We start from the raw sequence: 23,718 nt of genomic DNA, 5'->3' as shown, positions 1-23,718 counted from the left end.
ACCAATTACCTTTCTGTTGCTGACTACAGCTCTGTAGCATGCATTTTTCACGGTTGCACCGAGACCATCACACACATTCTTTATGTGAGATGTTTCAAAAAAGTTTCGTGTTACCGATGGCTTTTTTTAAAACTGATTTCACAAGCTCTTCAATGTCATATAGAATAGTCTGTTTAATGCATAGGCTGTGAAGTGTCTGTAACCATTTGAACATAAGAACTAGAAATCCTATATTTTGTCAGACCTCATGAAATTGTTATTATTTTGTTGCCTGAATTTACTGATCTCATAATAGTTATTGCAAAAACACTCTATTTACAGTGTGAATTTAAAGAGATTATTAGAAATTGTGCCAGTTGTAAGAAATCTTGGAAATATAACACTTTTATCTACATTAGTTATTTAAAAATTTAGCCTGGAATGTCCCAGTATTGTGCCTTATACAACAGTATTGTAGAAGGAAACACATTAACTTTTCATTTCATACTCATATGAGGGAAATGGTCATTCACTAAAAATAAGGGGATATTGGTTACAGACACTACAGATTATAGTGTAGCATTGTCAGAACAATAGGAACATACCTGAGTCATCACCAGGCCTTTTTCATGTTTTCTCCCCATTTCCTAGGGTCTGTAACTTTTTCAAAGTAGTAATTTTCAATGATGTTAATTGATAGAACTATGATTTTTGGCAAACCTTGACATTACATGACTACACATTAGCCAATGTAGGATTTATACATTTGTATTGAGAAACAATGAAAATATTGCAACATAAACTTTTAATGGTTACAGACACTACATAATTGTAAATTTAAGTATTTTGCAAAGAACTGTTGTTCATGCCTAAACCTGTACTAGCCCAGAATCATAAATGTTAGGTTAATGTCAATGAAAGTTCAATACACTTTCATTTTCTACCGATTATTGGGTTATAACAATGAGCATATGTTTGATTTTTAGTGTTTAAACAAACCATTGCTGATTGTATTTTACTCATAAAATCCATAATAAATTATTTATGACCGATTTCAAAAATTAAATCAGCAAAATGTGCGGGACACAAGTCTGTATAAATCCGTATTAATTAATGTACCATTACTTATTGAAATTTAGAGTATTCTTCATTCTTTTGATAATTTGTTTTCAAGTGGGACTGCATAACGCTAAAAAATAGCCAATTTTGGAGCATATTTCCAAACATATCTCAAGAACGGGTAATACTAGCCTCTTGAAATTTTCAGAAAAGTGAGATAGGCAACTTCTAGTCTGGTCAACCTTTAAAATCTTTCCCTATCTTATATATTTTTTCTGTGCCATTGATATAACATAAAAAAACAAATCAGCACCAATACAGTGTTTCAGCCATTTAGTGTTAAGCTTGTCTGTTTAACTTTTTAACTGCAATACAACTAGCCTTGGAGAAAAAGGTTGAGGTATTGTCATATTGTCATTGTCCATCATAATGCAAATCTTTTAACTTGGTTATTGAACTCAAAAATCTTTCAAGATATTCGAATGGAACTTGGAACACATGTTGCTAGAGGCAATATGCACAACTATGGCAAGGTCCATACTTGTGGCATGTAATACATGTTCAGTTATGCCTCGTTTCCAACAGAAAAGACAACAGGCAAGCGTTGTTGTTTGTTCACCAGTGCTCTTGTTCCTATACCTGAAATTTTAGCAGTTATGCAATGGATCATTTAGCTGTTTTGTAATACAAAATAATGCCAAATTCAACTGCAGGATAGTTGTTATGCCATGTGTGAAAAATCATGCATAAAAACCATGAACACTCTTTACATGGTATATGCAAAAACCTTTATGTTTAGCAAGAACTGAACTGTAGATTAAGGTGTGAATGGTTCCAACCTGGTATTTAATGATTTTTTTTCCCAAGAAGTGTGTATATAACACATAAGGGATTGAATCTTTTTTTTTGTTCTTTTAACCTTTTACCATGCAACTTCTTGGGAAAAAAAATCATTAAATACCATATTGACCGTGAATATTTTTTAGGCAGCCAAACAAGCAAGCCTATATTGTTTGTCGTGGAGGAGTTTGACCTGTTTGCCTTTCACCGGAACCAGACGTTACTATACAACCTGTTTGACATCTCACAGTCGGCTCAGACCCCTATTTGTGTGCTCGGAGTCACCTGTAGACTGGTATGTAGCTTCTGCATAGGTTATCTTTTTTGCTGGTCTTGGTTTTTTGTTGTTTGATTTATATTGCACTCTCTTTAACCATTATCATCACCAGTAATCAACATACTCTTAAAATAATTCACAACCATATGTTATAATAAGCACAACTTAAGTGTTTCATTTAAGCATGTAGCTCTACTCTGCTAAATATAGATACAGGAAGAAGGGTCTGGGTCAAGAAATGTCAGTACTGGTGGCAGAAGAGTCATGCCATAATACTTTGTACACTTTTATCAATGACGAAACATTCATGTGTAGCAAGACTTATACCATATCATGATTATTGTGTAATGCCCCTTGAAAAATGAGAAAAATAATAAGGGAGTTGATCTAGTGTTATGTGCTGGGGAATCATGATGAATGGCCATCTAGCTTGGACAAGTGAGGTGATCTAGTGTTATGTGCTAGGTATCATGTTAGATTGCCATCTAGCTTGCACAAGTGAGGTGATCTAGTGTTACGTGCTAGGTATCATTGTAGATTGCCATCTAACTTGGACAAGTGAGGTGATCTAGTGTTACGTGCTAGGTATCATGGTAGATTGCCATCTAGCTTGCACAAGTGAGGTGATCTAGTGTTACGTGCTAGGTATCATGGTAGATTGCCATCTAGCTTGGACAATTGAGGTGGTCTAGTGTTACGTGCTAGGTATCATGGTGGATTGCCATCTAGCTTGCACAAGTGAGGTGGTCTAGTGTTACGTGCTAGGTATCATGGTGGATTGCCATCTAGCTTGCACAAGTGAGGTTGTCTAGTGTTATGTGCTAGGTATCATGGTGGATTGCCATCTAGCTTGCACAAGTGAGGTGATCTAGTGTTATGTGCTAGGTATCATGGTAGATTGCCATCTAGCTTGCACAAGTGAGGTGATCTAGTGTTAAGTGCTAGGTATCATGGTAGATTGCCATCTAGCTTGGACAAGTGAGGTGATCTAGTGTTATGTGCTAGGTATCATGGTGGATTGCCATCTAGCTTGCACAAGTGAAGTGATCTAGTGTTATGTGCTAGGTATCATGGTAGATTGCCATCTAGCTTGGGCAAGTGAGGTGATCTAGTGTTACGTGCTAGGTATCATGGTAGATTGCCATCTAGCTTGGACAAGTGAGGTGATCTAGTGTTATGTGCTAGGTATCATGGTAGATTGCCATCTAGCTTGCACAAGTGAAGTGGTCTAGTGTTACGTGCTAGGTATCATGGTGGATTGCCATCTAGCTTGGGCAATTGAGGTGGTCTAGTGTTACGTGCTAGGTATCATGGTAGATTGCCATCTAGCTTGGACAAGTGAGGTGATCTAGTGTTACGTGCTAGGTATCATGGTGGATTGCCATCTAGCTTGCACAAGTGAGGTGGTCTAGTGTTATGTGCTAGGTATCATGGTGGATTGCCATCTAGCTTGCACAAGTGAGGTTGTCTAGTGTTATGTGCTAGGTATCATGGTGGATTGCCATCTAGCTTGCACAAGTGAGGTGGTCTAGTGTTATGTGCTAGGTATAATGGTGGATTACCATCTAGCTTGCACAAGTGTGGTTATCTTGTGCTATGTGCTAGGTATCATGAGGGATTGCCATCTAGCTTGCACAAGTGTGTTGATCTAGTGTTATGTGCTAGGTATCATGGTAGATTTCCATCTAGATTGGACAATTGAGGTTGTCTAGTGTTATGTGCTAGGTATCATGGTGGATTGCCATCTAGCTTGGACAATTGAGGTTGTCTAGTGTTATGTGCTAGGTGTCATGGTAGATTTCCATCTAGATTGGACAATTGAGGTTGTCTAGTGTTATGTGCTAGGTATCATGGTAGATTTCCATCTAGATTGGACAAGTGAGGTTGTCTAGTGTTATGTGCTAGGTATCATGGTGGATTGCCATCTAGCTTGGACAATTGAGGTGGTCTAGTGTTACGTGCTAGGTATCATGGTAGATTGCCATCTAGCTTGGACAATTGAGGTGGTCTAGTGTTACGTGCTAGGTATCATGGTAGATTGCCATCTAGCTTGGGCAATTGAGGTGGTCTAGTGTTACGTGCTAGGTATCATGGTAGATTGCCATCTAGCTTGGATGAGTGAGGTGATCTAGTGTTATGTGCTAGCAGTGTTAGAATTAACTTTTTTAGGTAACTTGCCCAAAGGGCAAGTTACCTGAAGAAATAACTTGCCCCTTCAAAATTGTAAGATGCCCCCAAGTCGCGAAGCGACTTGGTGCACCTCGCATAGCGAGGTGCCCATTACGGCTGGGGGTCTGGGTGCCGCTGTAGGCCCCCAGAAGCTGACGACAATTTGATGCAAAATCCTGCATTATGGCACTCTCCTGGCACTAAAAAAAGCCTTCACAAAAACCCACTTTTTTGCTTGAAAATTTTCATTTTATCTACATGTGTATATTGTAATATTTTTTGATAGTTGTCGCCATTTTGCATATTTCAACAATGATACTAAGCTGGTTCCCGTCTGACTACTACGCTATACTACATAGAAGACAAGCGGGAACCAGTTTACAATGATACGCAAATTTGTATCGCTAAATGCCATTGGTTTGCTTGACGCTTTCACGACCAATCAAATTTAGTTTAACAAACGTGATTCGGAGTTTCGTTTCGAAGTATAAACATCAGCGATTTTTTTAACTTGCCCGGCGGACAAGTTGCTGTCAAAAGTAACTTGCCCGACCGTATTTTAACTTTGTCGGGCAAGCGGGCAGGCGGCTATTTCTAACACTGTGCTAGGTATCATGGTAGATTGCTATCTAGATTGCACTAGTGAGGTTGTCTAGTGTTATGTGCTAGGTATCATGGTGGATTACTATCAAGTTTGTTTGTACTTTCAAATTGTGAACTGTTATGTAGTTATGCTCCATCTGTGTTCATACTTAGAATACTTTTAGTAATGTTTGACATTTGGTGTCCAAATTGATATTTATGAAGAGTTTATGGAGACCTCTCATTGGATTGCGTTTGTGACCCCTCGGATCACTCTTCTTAAAAATGAAAAAAGAGTTGGTACTGAATAATTTTAGTTAGTGTTGACATATTGCAACCAAATTTGGTATATAGAAAGAGTTTATAGAGACGTTTCATGAGATTGTGTTTTTGGCTCCGAAAGTCATGGTCAAGGTCAAGGTCACTGTTATTAAAATTAGAAAACAGTTTGTACTGAATTACTTTAGTAAGGGTTGACATATTGCGGCCTAACTTTGTATATAGGAAGAGTTTATGGAGACCATTAATGGGATTGCTTTTTTGGCCCCTTAAGAATCATGGTCATGGTCAAGGTCACTGTTACTATAATTAGAAAAACAGTTTGTACTGAATAACTTTAGTAAAGGTTGACATATTGCGGCCAAACTTTATATCTAGAAAGTGTTAATGGAGACCATTCATGGGCTCTGCATTTTGGGCCCCTAGGGTCAAGGTCCAGGTTATTGTTACTAAACATAGAAAAAACAATTAAAACTGAATCTCAAAACGAGGGCTAAAGTTCTTCTCTCAATTATTAAAAAACCTGGGGGGTTTTCGCATTGGAGCGTTTTTATTTTACTTTTTAATTTGTCTTTTTTTTTGCTCTTTTCAGGCACATATTACATCATTATTGTATTCATTTCTAAGACAAAGCTTGGTATAGTCGAGCGCGCTTTTCTATGACAGCCGTTGTTAAAACAGTTGTCTAAAATCTACAGTATGTGGGGTTTTTTTTACTTGTCTTTTGGACATTTTATATTTAATCAAACATTTTGTCAATAAGTAATGTATAATTAATTGATTTTCATAGTGCCACCTACCCAAAGTTTACAAATACCAGTGATGAGCATCTGTTTTAAAAGCAAAAATATTAAAATGTTCATAATCTGATTGGCTCCACCTACTGGCAATGTTCCAATAATTGACTGATATGTGGACCAAATATCAAATGACCAGAGTAAGAGATTTTTATTAAAGAAAACAGTCATGTTGTCTGCTTATTACACAAATACAAAAGAAGCTGTTTAAAGTTGATGACAAGGCATAGGGCAAGTTAAAAGGGCAGCACACCTCGTTTCTGGCAGTCTTAAGGGCTGGACAGCACAAAGCTGATGAATTCACAATTTTACGCATTTTGTCACTATTTTCAAAATTCTTAAGGCTGAGATGTGAGGGAAATCACTGCCTGCAACATATGCAACAGCTGTGTTTAAGTTTTGATATTACAGGATATGGGATGGATATACTGGAATGTTCACATTCTGTTTAGTTCATGTGTGAATCCTGGAGAGCGAGACTGACTGCGGGCAATGACTTCAGTATGGAGTTTGTTGTATAAGCCAGACATGTGTATTTCATTATCATATACCATTAATGTCCTCAGTGGGTGCTTGTCTTTTTGAGAACCCTGCAAGCTCAGAATAAGAACATTTATGGTTGATTGTTTGAAAAAAGAAGGAGGGCTATACTGACCGCCCAAGCGTCAATGGCGGCCCGTGTCAGCATCTGGCAAGTTGGCATTTTCACTAATATTCCAATATCCTTCATTCAGTTCACTGCATATACTTCACACAGATGTTCAAGACCATCACACAATTAGGTTTCATAACTCCATATCATCCTAAATACAAATAATGTCTCCTGATTGACTTAGGAACTAAGGTTAAAGTTTAGGGCACATTAAGACAAAGCAGCGTATAGTCTAGTGCTCTGTCCTACTACAGCTCTTGTCTTATTTATGGAAATGATGTTTAAAGGCTTTGAAAGAAATATTATGACAAGAATATGAATAAATAGTCCTACACACTCATGCTAAATATTCGCCAAATAGTCTTGTTCTGTATGCCCTTTATGATCCCAAGTCATCCATCCATCTATTATTCCGTCTGTCTGTCCGTCCTTCGGTCCAGCCTTCCTCCCGTACGTACGTAAGACTGTCCATCACACTATTTTCTGTCTTTTTCTGACCATAAATTATCTTGGTAGGGCCTGGTCAGATTATCTTCAACCTTAGTCCGAATGTCCCCCTTGATCAAATTTTGACAGCTTCTAAAAGTGGGTCATATGGGGTCAAAAACTAGGTCACAAGGTCAAATCTGAGAAAATTTTAGAGACATTATATTTGGTCCAATATTCATCAAACTTATTCTTAATGTTTCCCTTGTAACTCTTGGACACACATACAACTTAGTCACATGTGATCAAAATTGATCACTAGGTCAAATTAAAAAAACACACACTTTTGCCTGGAACCATAACATCTGAACCATATCTTGGTTGAGATTAATTAGATTTTGTTTAAACTTGGTCATAATGTTACCCTTGATCAAGTCTTAATCATATGTAAAAGTAGGTCACATGGGTTCAAAAATAAGGTCACAAGGTCAAATCTTTGGAACACACTAGAGGCATTATATTTTGTCCACTATTCATCAAACTTAATCAGAATTTTTCCCCTTGATGAATTCTTGGACAGAAATGAGGAATGTGATAAAACCACATGTCTGGAACCATATTATGGTAATGATTGGTCGAATTATGTTCAAACTTGGACAGAATGTTATCCTTGATAAAATCTCACCAAATTTTAAAAGTGGGTCACTTGGGGTGAAAAGATGGTCACATGGTTAAATCTTAAAAAAAATCTATAGACCTACTATGGTCAATATTTATGTTTCAATATTTATGACACTTGTTTTCCTTGATTAAATCCTTGGATAGTATCACAGTCTGGGTCACATGAGGTCAGAAACTTGACAACTAGGTCAGATCTTTAAAATCATGTCTGGAACCAAATATTGGTATTCATTGGTCAGAGTGGGGTCAAAAACTAAGTAAAATCTGGGACAAATCTTAGGAACAAAGAGAGGCAATATAACTCCTCTAATCTTTGATTCGTTTGAAACTAGGTCACATGGAGTCTAAATATATAGGTCACTAGGTTAAATCTTAGAAAAACCTTGTGAACACTAGAGGGAATATTTTTGCAATATAAAGAGAGGCAATGTGTAAGCTCCAATCTTTTTTAAACTTAATCAGAATGTTTGCCTTGATGAACTATTGTATTAGTTTGAAACTGGGTAATGTGATTTCAAAATCTAGGTGACTAGGTCAAATGTAAATACTACACAATCAACAATATTCCTCCATTCCAAACAATTGCAAACAAACTCATATCTTATATCCAAGGTTCATAAGAGTCCATCACTCTGCATATTGCATTTTTCCGTTGGAATATTTCACTAACACTTGATTTCCATTCCATGTACTTTGCCTATTCAGATGAGGGAAATTGATTCATTGAATTTTCTTTTTTTATTTATTTAATTTAGTATCCGTATGCATTTTTTTGCTGGATTTTTTACTATAGATTAAATTTTAATTTCATCCAATAATAACGATATGCAGTTAATTTGGTTTAAACACAAAAAGAAACAAAGTGTGCAAAGGAATCAGATGCCAGTGTCATTAAAATTTTGTTCTTCCTCTAAAGAGATGTTCCTTGATTCAGCTAGTGTATATATCCTAGTGTACTAGATGTTTCTGTAGAAAATTGAAACATAAATTGTGTAAATGTAATACCTTAATCTTGTAATGATAATGTTTTTATAGTTTTTATCTGAAAAATGTATTGCTTTACTCTATGTAAAAGCAGTTATCATGAGACAAGGTTGACCCTGCTCGTGCGGATTTGGGGCTTTATCCTCTGGGAATATTTTATTCTTTGATCCCTTGAGAATCCTTATCTATGACTAACAATACCATTTCTATATTTCAAACTACGTCAGTGGTAATGCGACTACTATTAATTGCTAGATTTTCATCCCCAACCGCCTCTTTTTTCCACTGCTCCTTAAATTTTATTGACTAAATAAAAATGTTAATTTGGGACTGTACTTGCATATCAATCCAGTACTGTCCGGGAACAGTGTGTCTTCATACCAACCGGTGTTGATGTAAACATTTACTAGTAAAAAAGGAGAATCATTATTGTGTTCATGGTTAATCTTGAAACACATCTTTAAGGGCCCTTATCCAATAGGAGAGTGCATGAACACATATTCAATGGTGAATCAGCCATCTAAGAAAAATAAACAATAAGATGTTACCCTCGCCCCCATTTAAAAAATAATTTTGATGAAAATCTAGCAGTTAATTTTAATTGGCCTAAAAAGTAGATTTTGTTTGGAATCTAAGAAAAAAAGAAAAAAGAAAAGAAAACTAAGAAGTTATAGTGCTACCCCTTGTTGTTTTAAACCACACTGGATAACTTTCAACTGTTTACAAAAAGTACATGTGCCAGAAATTAAGTAAGCTATATTACAATGCATTTATGTGTTTACCTATACATGTCTATTTACAGGATGTTGTTGAATTATTGGAGAAGCGAGTGAAGTCCCGGTTTTCCCATCGTCAGCTTCACCTCTTTACAAGTCTTACTTTTGAAGAGTATCAGCAATTGTTTGTGTCCGTTCTTTCCCTGGGTCCAGATTTTCCTGACCAGAAACATGCCAGCCAGTGGAATAAGTCCATGCAGGTACAACTTTAACAATTGTAAGGTTTTTTTTGTGTTGCCTGCAAAGTATGGCAGACCTATAGGGATGACTTGTCTCCAGGAGCTTGTTGTAGAGTCTTTAAACTTTGTATGTGCATTAGTCATGGTCAGTACATGACGTATTGATTTCGGTGTCAGTATGTCAAGCATCAAGGTCATTGTGACATTAGAAAAATGATGGGCGTTCCCAACAGATGACAAATCAGATTCACAAATACAAAAAGTCTGGGTATTGTATTCCTATGGTGAGGGTATTTAAATTGCAAACCAGATGTGTGTCATTGCTCCATTCATCATATAACATGTCGCTGTGGTATGTGTTAGTGCTCTCATCATCATATTTCATGTCACCGTAGTGTCTGTCAGTGCCTTCATTGTCTTAATATTTAATGTAACTGTTGTGTCCTTCTGTCCTCCCATCATCATTTTTCATGTCACTGTCATGTCAGTCAGTCCTCCTGTCATTGTTTTTCCTGTCAGTCTTTTACTGCCCTAATTCAATTTTCACAACATCCAATTTTTAAGGTTGAACAAATTGTTAGACATTTTGCTCGCAAATGTCTTAAATTTCGGAAATTCTTGTGATTCATGAGCCTCTGAACCATGTGATTCATGTCCATTTAACCCTTAAGATTCATGTCCATTTGAAACCGATGATACTTGTGCCATTGAACATTGTGATGCTGGTGCCTTTGATCATTGTGATGCTTGTGCCTTTGAACCTTTTGAAACTTGTGCCTTTGAACCTTGTGATGCTGGTGCCTTTGAACGTTGTGATACTTGTGCCTTTGAACCTTGCAATACTTGTGCCTTTGAACATTGTGATGCTTGTGCCTTTGAACATTGTGATACTTGTGCCTTTGCACCTTGCAATACTTTTGCCTTTGAACATTGTGATGCTTGTGCCTTTGAACCTTGCAATACTTGTGCCTTTGAACATTGTGATACTTGTGCCTTTGAACCTTGCAATACTTGTGCCTTTGAACATTGTGATACTTGTGCCTTTGAACCTTGCAATACTTGTGCCTTTGAACATTGTGATACTTGTGCCTTTGAACATTGTGATGCTTGTGCATTTGAACCTTGTGATGCTTGTGCCTTTGAACATTGTGATGCTGGTGCCTTGGAACCTTGTGATGCTTGTGCCTTTAAACCTTGTGATGCTGGTGCCTTGGAGCCTTGTGATGCTGGTGCTTTTGAACCTTGTGCCTTTGAACCTGGTGGTGCTTGTGCCTTTGAACATTGTAATGCTTGTCTTTTTGAACCCGGTGATACTTGTGCCTTTGAACATTGTGTTTTTTGTGCCTTTGAACCTTGTGATGCTGGTGTCTTTGAACCTTGTGACACTGATGCCTTTGAACATTGTGATGCTGGTGCCTTTGAACCTTGTTCCTTTGAACCTTTTGATGCTTGTGCCTTTGAACATTGTGATGCTTGTGCCTTTGAACCTTGTGATGTTTGTGTCTTTGAACCATGTCATGCTGGTGCCTTTGAACTTTGTTATGCTTGTGCCTTTGAACTTTGTGATGCTTGTGCCTTGGAACCTTGTAATGCTGGTGCCTTTGAACCTTGTGCCTTTAAACCTAGTGAAACTTATGCCCTTGAACCGTGTGATGCTGGTGTCTTTGAATCTTGTGATGCTGGTGCCTTTGAACCTTGTGATGCTTGTGCCTTTGAACATTGTGATGCTTGTGCCTTTGAACCTTGTGATGTTTGTGTCTTTGAACCATGTCATGCTGGTGCCTTTGAACATTGTGATGCTTGTGCCTTTGAACTTTGTGATGCTTGTGCCTTGGAACCTTGTAATGCTGGTGCCTTGGAACCTTGTAATGCTGGTGCCTTTGAACCTAGTGAAACTTATGCCCTTGAACCTTGTGATGCTGGTGTCTTTGAATCTTGTGATGCTTGTGCCTTTGAACCTTGTGATGCTTGTGCCTTTGAACCTTGTTATGCTTGTGCCTTGAAACCTTGTGATGCTGGTGCCTTTGAAACTTGTGCCTTTGAACCTTGTGATGCTTGTGCCTTTGAACCTTGTGATACTTATGCCTTTGAACCTTGTGATGCTTGTGTCTTTGAACCCAGTGATACTTGTGCCTTTGAACCTTGTGATACTTGTGCTTTTGAACATTGTGATGCTTGTGCCTTTGAACATTGTAATGCTTGTGTCTTTGAACCCAGTGATGCTTGTGCCTTTGAACCTTGTGATGCTTGTGCCTTTGAACCTTGTGATGCTTGTGCCTTTGAACCTTGTGATACTTGTGCCTTTGAACCTTGTGATGCTTGTGTCTTTGAACCTTGTGATACTGGTGCCGTTGAACATTGTGATACTTGTGCCTTTGAACATTGTGATGCTTGTGCCTTTGAACATTGTAATGCTTGTGTCTTTGAACCCAGTGATACTTGTGCCTTTGAACATTGTGATGCTTGTGCCTTTGAACCTTGTGATGCTTGTGCCTTTGAACCTTGTGATGCTTGTGTCTTTGAACCCAGTGATGCTTGTGCCGTTGAGCATTGTGATACTTGTGCCTTTGAACATTGTGATGCTTGTGCCTTTGAACATTGTAATGCTTCAGGATCCCTTGGAAAAATTGTTAGTGTCGACCCCTGATACTTATGCCTTTGAACCTTGTGTCTTTGAACCTTGTGATGCTTGTGCCTTTGAACCTTGTGATACTTATGCCCTTGAACCTTGTGATGCTGTTCTCTTTAAACCTTGTGATGCTGGTGCCTTTGAACCTTGTGATGCTGGTGCCTTTGAACCTTGTGATGCTGGTGCCTTTGAACCTTGTGCCTTTGAACATTGTGATGCTTGTGCCTTTAAACCTTGTGATGCTTGTGCCTTTGAACCTTGTGATGATGGTGCCTTGGAACCGTGTGATGCTGGTGCCTTTGAACATTGTGCCTTTGAACCTTGTGATGAATGTGCCTTTGAACCTTGTGATGCTTGTGCCTTTGAACCTTGTGATACTTATGCCCTTGGACCTTGTGATGCTGGTGTCTTTGAATCTTGTGATACTTGTGCCTTTGAACCTTGTGATACTTGTGCCTTTGAACCTTGTGATGCTTGTGTCTTTGAACCTTGTGATACTGGTGCCGTTGAATATTGTGATACTTGTGCCTTTGAACATTGTGATGCTTGTGCCTTTGAACATTGTAATGCTTGTGTCTTTGAACCCAGTGATACTTGTGCCTTTGAACCTTGTGATGCTTGTGCCTTTGAACCTTGTGATGCTTGTGCCTTTGAACCTTGTGATGCTTGTGTCTTTGAACCCAGTGATGCTTGTGCCGTTGAGCATTGTGATACTTGTGCCTTTGAACATTGTGATGCTTGTGCCTTTGAACATTGTAATGCTTCAGGATCCCTTGGAAAAATTGTTAGTGTCGACCCCTGATACTTATGCCTTTGAACCTTGTGTCTTTGAACCTTGTGATGCTTGTGCCTTTGAACCTTGTGATACTTATGCCCTTGAACCTTGTGATGCTGTTCTCTTTAAACCTTGTGATGCTGGTGCCTTTGAACCTTGTGATGCTGGTGCCTTTGAACCTTGTGATGCTGGTGCCTTTGAACCTTGTGCCTTTGAACATTGTGATGCTTGTGCCTTTAAACATTGTGATGCTTGTGCCTTTGAACCTTGTGATGATGGTGCCTTGGAACCGTGTGATGCTGGTGCCTTTGAACATTGTGCTTTTGAACCTTGTGATGAATGTGCCTTTGAACCTTGTGATGCTTGTGCCTTTGAACCTTGTGATACTTATGCCCTTGGACCTTGTGATGCTGGTGTCTTTGAATCTTGTGATACTTGTGCCTTTGAACCTTGTGATACTTGTGCCTTTGAACCTTGTGATGCTTGTGTCTTTGAACCTTGTGATACTGGTGCCGTTGAATATTGTGATACTTGTGCCTTTGAACATTGTGATGCTTGTGCCTTTGAACATTGTAATGCTTGTGTCTTTGAACCCAGTGATACTTGTGCCTTTGAACATTGTGATGCTTGTGCCTTTGAACCTTGTGATGCTTGTGCCTTTAAACCTTGTGATGCTGGTGCCTTTGAACCCAGTGATGCTTGTGCCGTTGAGCATTGTGATACTTGTGCCTTTGAACATTGTGATGCTTGTGCCTTTGAACATTGTAATGCTTCAGGATCCCTTGGAAAAATTGTAAGTGTCGACCCCTGATACTTATGCCTTTGAACCTTGTGTCTTTGAACCTTGTGATGCTTGTGCCTTTGAACCTTGTGATACTTATGCCCTTGAACCTTGTGATGCTGTTCTCTTTAAACCTTGTGATGCTGGTGCCTTTGAACCTTGTGATGCTGGTGCCTTTGAACCTTGTGATGCTGGTGCCTTTGAACCTTGTGCCTTTGAACATTGTGATGCTTGTGCCTTTAAACATTGTGATGCTTGTGCCTTTGAACCTTGTGATGATGGTGCCTTGGAACCGTGTGATGCTGGTGCCTTTGAACATTGTGCCTTTGAACCTTGTGATGAATGTGCCTTTGAACCTTGTGATGCTTGTGCCTTTGAACCTTGTGATACTTATGCCCTTGGACCTTGTGATGCTGGTGTCTTTGAATCTTGTGATACTTGTGCCTTTGAACCTTTTGATGAATGTGCCTTTGAACCTTGTGATGGTTGTGCTTTTGAACCTTGTGATGAATGTGCCTTTGAACCTTGTGATGGTTGTGCTTTTGAACCTTGTGATGAATGTGCCTTTGAACCTTGTGATGGTTGTGCTTTTGAACCTTGTGATGATTGTGCCTTTGAACCTTGTGATGGTTGTGCTTTTGAACCTTGTGATGGTTGTGCTTTTGAACCTTGTGATGATTGTGCCTTTGAATCTTGTGATGCTTTTGACTTTGAAGCTTGTGATGTTGATGCCTTTGAACCTGGTGATATTTGTGCCTTCAAACTGTGTTACTTATGCCCTTGAAGCTTGTGATATTGGTGCCTCCGAAGCTTGTGATATTGGTGCCTTTGAACCTGGTGATATGTGTGCTCTCTGTGCTTTTCCATTGTAGTTTCAATTGTATCAAAACAATATTTCAGGCCTTGTCCCGAGATGCCAGTGTGGTGGATGTGTTGAAGAAGCAGTATGAGATGAGCAGGGATGTTCGCTCCCTCAAACAACTCATGGTAAATATGATTGCTGCCTTATAGACCCTCATAGATTTGAGCCATTCCCCAAACGTTCTATTTTTGCCAATCTATGATAGAGTCTCTTTGTAGAATGATGCTTTACTTCTTTCATGTTGAGTTTAGCTCTTATAAATCTTATTAGTTTGGTCTGCTTATTAATACATGGTTGAGCTATGACGAACATTCCAGCTCTGAACTGAGTGAAATTCAACGAGACGGGAAGTGTTTTTTAATTCTCATGCAGTATTTAGTTGTATTCTCATCTTATATCACTGCAACAACAAAGTATTAGTCCGGTTGTTTAACCCCAGTGACTGGTAATTCAGTAATTTTGATATATTGGTCTCATATTATACCAGCGAGCAGATAAATCCAACATGAATGGAATCCCCCCCCCCCCCCCCCCAACTATTCACCCTACTTAAGTTATCAAGTAAGATAACTCGCTCATGCATATAATGGAAATAATTGCCATTTATTGTTCAACAAAGAATTTCTGGTTAGGGTTTTCATGTAGGCACACATAGGTTTATATCTTAGCAACTACTTGATTTATTGCATTGAGACTTTATATATCAGTACTCAACCACCCAACCAACTTGAATAACCAAGGTAGATTACTGTATTTTGCAAATAATGGCCCTTAGAGATCCTCAGAGCTTATCATTATTGCTTCATAATTGTGATGTGAAGTCAATCTTACCCTATCTTACTGTTTGCAATGGTTATTCATCGTGTTCATAAAATATAGGTGTAATACAACATAAATCTAGGAACGACTGCCATGACTCATTGGGTGGGCATGTTCTAGAAAGTGGCAATGATTTTCTTAACTGGGCTTTTGCTCCTGTTATTTAAGTTGATCTAGAATGATAAAGCCTGTCAAGTAAACACGGGTGGAATCCACACATTGCTAATGTGATAATTATGCCCCCCTTCGAAGAAGAGGGGTATATTGCTTTGCACAGGCATGTCAGTATGTCGGTTGGTCGGTCGGTCGGTCCGTCGGTAGACCAAAGCTTGTCCGAGTGATAACTCAACAATTCCTTGACGTATGGTCATCAAACTTCACATGAAGGTTGGGCCTGATCAGTAGATGACCCCTATTGATTTTGGGGGTCATTGGGTCCAAGTTCACAGTGACCTTTAATGGTAAAATAATTTTAAAGCTTGTCCGAGTGATAACTCAACAATGCCTGCACCCATGGCCCTCAAACTGAACATGGAGGTTGGACCTGACCCCTATTGTTTTGGGGGGTCATCAGGCCAAAGGTCAAGGTCACAGTGACCTTGAATGGTAGAAGGTCGTCCGAGTGATAACTTGTCAATGCCTGCACCCATGGCCCTCAAACTTGACTTGGAGGTTGGGCCTGACCAGTAGCTGACCCCTATTGTTTTTGGGGCTCATCGGGTCAAAGGTCAAGTTCACAGTGACCTGGAATGGTAAAAGGTTGTCCGAGTGATAACTCAACAATGCCTGCACCCATGGCCCTCATAATTGAATTGGAGGTTGGGCCTGACCAGTAGATGACCCCTGTTGTTTTGGGGGGTCATCGGGCCAAAGGTCAAGGTCACCGTCACCTTTAATGGTAAAAGGTTGTCCGAGTGATAATTCGACAATGCCTGCACCCATGGCCCTCATAATTGAATTGGAGGTTGGGCCAGACCAGTAGAAGACCCCTATTGTTTTTGGGGGTCATCGGGCCAAAGGTCAAGGTCAAAGTCACCTTGAATGGTTAAAGGTTTTCCTTGTGATAACTTGACAATGCCTGCACCCATGGCCCTCAAACTTGACTTGGAATTGGGCCTGACCAGTACATGACCCCTTTTGTTTTTGGGGGTCATCTGGCCAAAGGTCAAAGTCACAGTCACCTTGAATGGTAAAAGGTTGTCCGAGTGATAACTCGACAATGCCTGCACCCATGGCCCTCAAACTTGACTTGGAGAATTGGCCTGACCAGGAGATGACCCCTATGGTTTTTGGGGGTCATCTGGCCAAATGTCAAGGTCACAGTGACCTGGAATGGTAAAAGGTTGTCCGAGTGATAACTCGACAATGCCTGCACCCATGGCCCTCAAACTTGACTTGGAGGTTGGGCCTGGCCAGAAGATGGTCCCTATTGATTTTAGGGGTCATTGGGCTAAAGGTCAAGGTCACAGTGACCTGGAATGGTAAAAGGTTATCCGAGTGATAACTCGACAATGCCTGCACCCATGGCCCTCAAACTTGACTTGGAGGTTGGGACGGCCAGAAGATGGTCCCTATTGATTTTAGGGGTCATTGGGCCAAAGGTCAAGGTCACAGTGACCTTGAATGATAAAAGGTTGTCCGAGTGATAACTCAACAATGCCTGCACCCATGGCCCTCAAACTTGACATGGAGGTTGGGCCTGACCAGTAGATGACCCCTATTGATTTTAGGGGTCAAAGGTCAAGGTCACAGTGACCTTGAAAGCGACCTCGACAATTCCTGGACCTATATTCATCAAACTTAACATGAAGGTTGGGCCTGCCCAGTAGATGACCCCTATCGTCTTTGGGCGTCATCAGGCCAAGGTCAATGTCACAGTAACCTTTAACGCAAAAAAGTTAACAAATCTTCTCCCACTGATATCTCAACAATGCCTGAACCTATGATCATTAAACTTGACATGGATGTTAAGCCTGATCAGTAGATCACCCTTATTGATTTTAGGATTTATAGAGCCAAAGGTCAAGGTCACAGTGATCTTGAATGGTAAAAGGTTGTCCGAGTGATAACTCAACAATGCCTGAACCCATGGCCTTCAAACTTGACTTGGAGTTGCATCTGACTTGTAGATGACCCCTTATGATTTAAGGGGTCATTGGGTCAAAGGTCAAGGTCACCGTGACCTTGAACGAAAAAAACTTGTCTGTGTGATAACTTGACAATGCCTGCAACCATGGCCCTCGAACTTGACATTTAGGTTTCTGGTGACCTGCTGATGACTCTGGATTTTGAGTTCATAGAGTCAAAGGTCATGGTCATAACACACTCTATCCTCACACTTTAATGGTCATAATCTTAAAACTGCCTTAACGGCAACAAATCAGCTGTCATTTCGGTCCATGCATATTTCATTCAATTGTCCATATAATCCTGACAACATGGCCCTCAGAGGGGGCATAATGTTTGACAAACATCTCTTGTTTTTGTAATATTTCAATTATTGGTCCTTCCCAAATTATCAGTTTCTTGTACAATGACTCGGTGTATCTGTTTATTATTGGTCCCAGTCTTCCTGTTATTGAGAGAAAAAGGGCGCACCATGATTATACAATACTATAATCTAGAAGTTTCCTGGTGGAAGAATAGTGCAATCAAACTTAGATGAATGTATGTGTTGAAAGGTTTAATTAAGACTGACAATTTAATTTAATTCCATTAACCATCATGTCGGTGTTTTAGTTGTGCCCACTTGCTGTCGCCATGGCATTTCAGGGTATTGGATGCTTCAGTACGCCCGTCTGTACTTAGCCTTGTCCAGGCCGTATTTTGACCATGCATTATAGGATTTTCAAAAAACTTGCCACGAAGATTCTTCATAAAGAGGCAGCATGTCAAGCAAAAGACCCAGGTCTGTACCTCAAAAGTCAAAGTCACACTTAGAGGTCAAATGTCAAACAAGTACTGGGCTGGGCTGGACTTAACCTTGTTAGGGCTGACTATCTTTGCCATGCATTATAAGATTTTCAAAAAATTTCCTTGAAGGTTCACCTTGATTTGGCAGCCTGTTGACAATGATTGCTTACAAAACCAAATGATTAGAAGTTATTATGATTCAAGAATCAATGTCTAATTATCCCAAAACCAAGAATGCACAAACAGAAACACTAGAACACCTTTGCTTTATTTTACAGGACCAGCATTCAAAACGTTTATAAACCAGTTTCACAATATATCATTGAAACCCGCAGTCCTAATTGTATAGCTTTAACGGGGAATCAAACCATTGACCCTGTTCCGTCTTTATCGCAATGATCCAGGCTTACTAAGAGGCCAAACAGAAATCCCATGGATGTCAGAACCTTGAAACTAGAAGCTGTAGCGCAATGCTTCACTTTAATTCTCCTAGCCTCCAATAGTTCAGAACCCACCCTAAACAGTACAAAAAGATACTTCAAAGCTTCCCTATACATTAACGTGATGTTCTCCCATCGGCGTCGAGACACAAACTAACCATTTCTATGCCTTTCGCTGCTTTTATACCCTTTCATCACGTGACCAAACGGAATGATCCATTGGGGTGAAACCATTATATATGACTTACATTTCAGACTAGGGGTGTCAAGTTCATTTTTCGTTAGAAAAAGCCATCAAGAATATACCTTTTTTCGTATCAATTTATGACTTGCTAGCTAAGTTTAGACATTTAATACTAAAACCATTTATAACATTTATATTAAATACACGAAATCATCCTAAAGAAGAAATAGCGATAACGCGGAACCTGAGTGAAATTCAACGAGACGGGAAGTGTTTTTTAATTCTCATGCAGTATTTAGTTGTATTCTCATCTTATATCACTGCAACAACAAAGTATTAGTCCGGTTGTTTATTCCCAGTGACTGGTAATTCAGTAATTTTGATATATTGGTCTCATATTATACCAGCGAGCAGATAAATCCAACATGCATCGAATCACCCCCCCCCCCCCCCCCCCCCCCAACTATTCACCCTACTTTAGTTATCAAGTAAGATAACTCGCTCATGCATATAATGGAAATAATTGCCATTTATTGTTCAACAAAGAATTTCTGGTTAGGGTTTTCATGTAGGCACACATAGGTTTATATCTTAGCAACTACTTGATTTATTGCATTGAGACTTTATATATCAGTACTCAACCACCCAACCAACTTGAATAACCAAGGTAGATTACTGTATTTTGCAAATAATGGCCCTTAGAGATCCTCAGAGCTTATCATTATTGCTTCATAATTGTGATGTGAAGTCAATCTTACCCTATCTTCCTGTTTGTAATGGTTATTCATCGTGTTCATAAAATATAGGTGTAATACAACATAAATCTAGGAATAACTGCCATGACTCATTGGGTGGGCATGTTCTAGAAAGTGGCAATGATTTTCTTAACTGGGCTTTTGCTCCTGTTATTTAAGTTGATCTAGAATGATAAAGCCTGTCAAGTAAACACGGGTGGAATCCACACATTGCTAATGTGATAATTTTTGTAATATTTATGTCTCCCCCTCTCTGGGGGAGACATATTGTTTTTGCCCTGTCCGTCAGTCCGGTAGTCCGTCAGTCTGTCCGTACGTCACACTTCGTTTCCGATCGATAACTGGAAAACCGCATGACCTAGGATCACCAAACTTGGTAGGGAGGTTGGTCGTGAGGTGTAGAGGATCCCTATTGTTTTTGGGGTCACTAGGTCAAAGGTCAAGGTCGCGGCGACCCCCAATATAAAAAACATTTCTGCTCAAAATCTTGAGAACGGTTTGACCTAGGTTCACCAAACTTGGTAGGGAGGTTGGTCATGAGGTGTAGAAGATCCCTATTGTTTTTGGGGTCACTAGGTCAAAGGTCAAGGTCGCGGCGACCCCCAATGTAAAAAACATTTCCGCTCAATAGTACGTCACACTTCATTTCCGCCCAATAACTATAGAACTCTTAGACCCAGGAACTTCATACTTGGTATGCTAGTTGGTCATGACTAGTAGATGACCCCTATTGAATTTGGGGTCACTAGGTCAAAGATCAGGGTCAACGTGACCTTGAGGTGAAGAAACGGTTTCCACTCAATAACTAAAGATCCTTTGGGTCCAGGAACTTCATACTTGGTATGCTAGTTGTTCATGACTATTAGATGACTCCTATTGATTTTGAGATCAAAAGGTCAAAGGTCAAGGTTACCTTCAGGTAAAAAATGTTATGTTGGCAGTGACCTTAAGCTTAAAAATGGTTTCTGCTCAATAACTAAAGAAAGCTTGTACCCAGGAACTTCATAGTTGTTCATGACTAGTAGATGACTCCTATTGATTTTGAGATCAGTAGGTCAATGGTCAAGGTCACCGTGACCTTGAGGTGAAGAAACTGTTTCCGCTCAATAACTAGAGAACGCTTGCAACCAGGAATTTCATACTTGGTATGCTAGTTGGTCATGACTAGAAGATGACCCATATTGATTTTGAGATCACTAGGTCAAAGGTCAAGGTTGCCATGACCTTGAAGTGAAGAAAAAGTTTCCGCTCAATAACTAAAGATCCTTTGGTTTCAGGAACTTCATACTTGGTAAGCTAGTTGTTCATGACTAGAAGATGACCCCTATTGATTTTCAGATCAAAAGGTCAAAGGTCAAGGTTACCTTCAGGTAAAAAATGATACGTTGGCGGTGACCTTAAGCTTAAAAATGGTTTCTGCTCAATAACTTAAGAACGCTTGTACCCAGGAACTTCATTCTTGGTACGCTAGTCGGTCATGACTAGTAGATGACCCCTATTGATTTTGAGATCAGTAGGTCAAAGGTCAAGGTTGCCATGACCTTGAGTTGAAGAAATGGTTACCGCTCAGTAACTAAAGAACACTTGCACCCAAGAACTTAATACTTGGTATGCAAGTTGGTTATGTAGATGATCCCTATTGATGTTGTGATCAGTAGGTAAAAGGTCATGGTCACGATGACTGTGAGCTGAAAAATGGTTTCCGATCAATAATTGAATAACGCTTGCGCCCAGGAACTTCATACAATGCAAACTTCGTTTACATTTTCCATGATTAATCAACAACACTTTCTTCTCTTCACTATTTAATATAATCGAATAAACCAAACTTCACTGTTGGTTTGTCTCCAGTCCAAAGTTACAAATTTCATGTCCATCATTTATTTTTTCTCAGCTACGACCACACAATAGGGGAGACAAGCGCTTTTTCAAAAAAGCAATCTCTAGTTCAATTATTGGTCCTTCCCAAATTATCAGTTTCTTGTACAATGACTCATGTCTTGGCTTGCATGCTACTGTTTGGTTGAATCTAGAATGACCAAGCTCATTTTTCTGTCAGGTAAACGAGTTGACCCCCACCAGGTGGCCATGTTGGTAATGTTTTAATTAACAGTCCATCCCATATTGTTGTATTATGACTTTTGGTGTTGCTCCTGTGGTTTTGGTGGATTTAGAATGACCAAGCTCATTTTTTCTCTTTCAAGTTAACAAGTGGAGCAAACAGGTTATTCATTTGTGATTGTGTAGCTAATTTATGGTCTCCCAAATGATCAGTCTCATCTGGGTGTATCTGTTTATTATTGGTCCCAGTCTTCCTGTTATTGAGAGAAAAAGGGTGCACCATGATTATACAATACTATAATCTAGAAGTTTCCTGGTGAAAGAATAGTGCAATCAAACTTAGATGAATGTATGTGTAGAAAGGTTTAATTAAGACTGACAATTTAATTTAATTCCATTAACCATCATGTCAGTGTTTTAGTTGTGCCCACTTGCTGTCGCCATGGCATTTCAGTGTATTGGATGCTTCAGTACGCCCGTCCGTACTTAGCCTTGTCCAGGCCGTATCTTGACCATGCATTATAGGATTTTCAAAAAACTTGCCACGAAGATTCATCATAAAGAGGCAGCATGTCAAGCAAAAGACCCAGTTCTGTACTTCAAAGGTCAAAGTTAGACTTAGAGGTTAAATGTCAAAATAAGTACTGGGCTGGGCTGGACTGAACTTTGTCAGGGCTGACTATCTTTACCATGCATTATAGGATTTCCAAAAAAATGCCATGAAGATTCACCATGATTAAGCGGCGGGTTGCACAGAACTTTGGGCTGTATCTTGACCATGCATTATATGCTTTTCAAACACTTTGCCATGAAGGTTCAAAGTGGTCTGTACCTCAAAGGTCCAGGTCACACTTAAAGGTTAAAAGTTGAAATGAGTTCTGTTGATACATTGATGAAATAAGTCCATGATCAATTACAAGGTGCACATCAACTTTATATATAACACCTAGTAGAACCTTACCAAATGATATGTCATAAAAAACATAATAAACATAATTTATGCTTATTTTATATTCATCTCCATGTTTTTCTGTGTTGCAATTGCATGAAAGATCATTATATTGTTCAAAGGCTCTTGAAACTTGCTTGATATTTTGCATTTTGGAGTCAAGTCGTTTTCAAATCATTTCTAAATATTAACATTATTATTTTTAGTCCATCATTATGCCCCCCTTTGACGAGGAGAGAGTATATTGTTTTGAACATGTCGGTCCATCCGTCTGTCCGTAGACCAAAGCTTGTCCGAGTGATAACTCCACAATTCCTGGACCTATGGTCATCAAATTTGACATGTAGGTTGAGCCTGACCAGTTGATGACTCCTATGTATTTAAGGGGTCATCGGGTCAAAGGTCACGGTCACAATGACCTTTAATGTGAAAAGTTTGTCAAAGCTTGTCAGAGTGATAACTCCTGGACCTATAGTCATCAAATTTAAAAGGAGGCTGGGCCTGTTTAGTAGATGACCCCTATTGATTTTAGGGGTCATCAGGTCAAAGGACAATGTCATTATGACCTTGAATGCGAAAAGGTTGTCAATGCTTTCAAAGCTTGTCTGAGTGATAACTGGACAATTCCTGGACCTATGGTCATCAAACATTACATGAGAGTTGGGTCTGACCAGTAGATGACCCCTATTTATTTTAGGAGTCATCAGGTCAAAGGTCAATGTCATAGTGACTTTAACATGGAAAGGTTGTCAAAGCTTGTTGTCCGAGTGATAGGTCAACAAACAGGGGGGGGGGGGGGGCATTTACCTACATCATTCTCTTAAAAGTCACCGACTGACAATCACTTATCATCTTCATGTTCATACACAT

At 39.4% G+C, this 23,718-nt stretch overlaps 1 protein-coding gene across 1 annotated transcript in view; it reads left to right on the top strand.

Moving 5' to 3' along the window:
* The window catches only part of LOC128235238 (origin recognition complex subunit 4-like), a 56,657-nt gene that overhangs the window by 11,260 nt on the left and 21,679 nt on the right, over window positions 1-23,718 (top strand). The window contains exons 7-9 of the mRNA XM_052950021.1: window positions 2,025-2,173; window positions 9,528-9,701; window positions 14,766-14,852. Of these exons, the coding sequence (XP_052805981.1) occupies window positions 2,025-2,173; window positions 9,528-9,701; window positions 14,766-14,852 (410 nt within the window). The remainder of the gene's footprint in view (window positions 1-2,024; window positions 2,174-9,527; window positions 9,702-14,765; window positions 14,853-23,718) is intronic.

The sequence above is a fragment of the Mya arenaria genome, chromosome 5 (assembly GCF_026914265.1).
Source record: "Mya arenaria isolate MELC-2E11 chromosome 5, ASM2691426v1".
NCBI classification, from domain to species: Eukaryota; Metazoa; Mollusca; class Bivalvia; order Myida; family Myidae; genus Mya; species Mya arenaria.
Note: the sequence above shows the minus strand (reverse complement) of the source record. Positions and strands in the feature narration are given on the sequence as shown.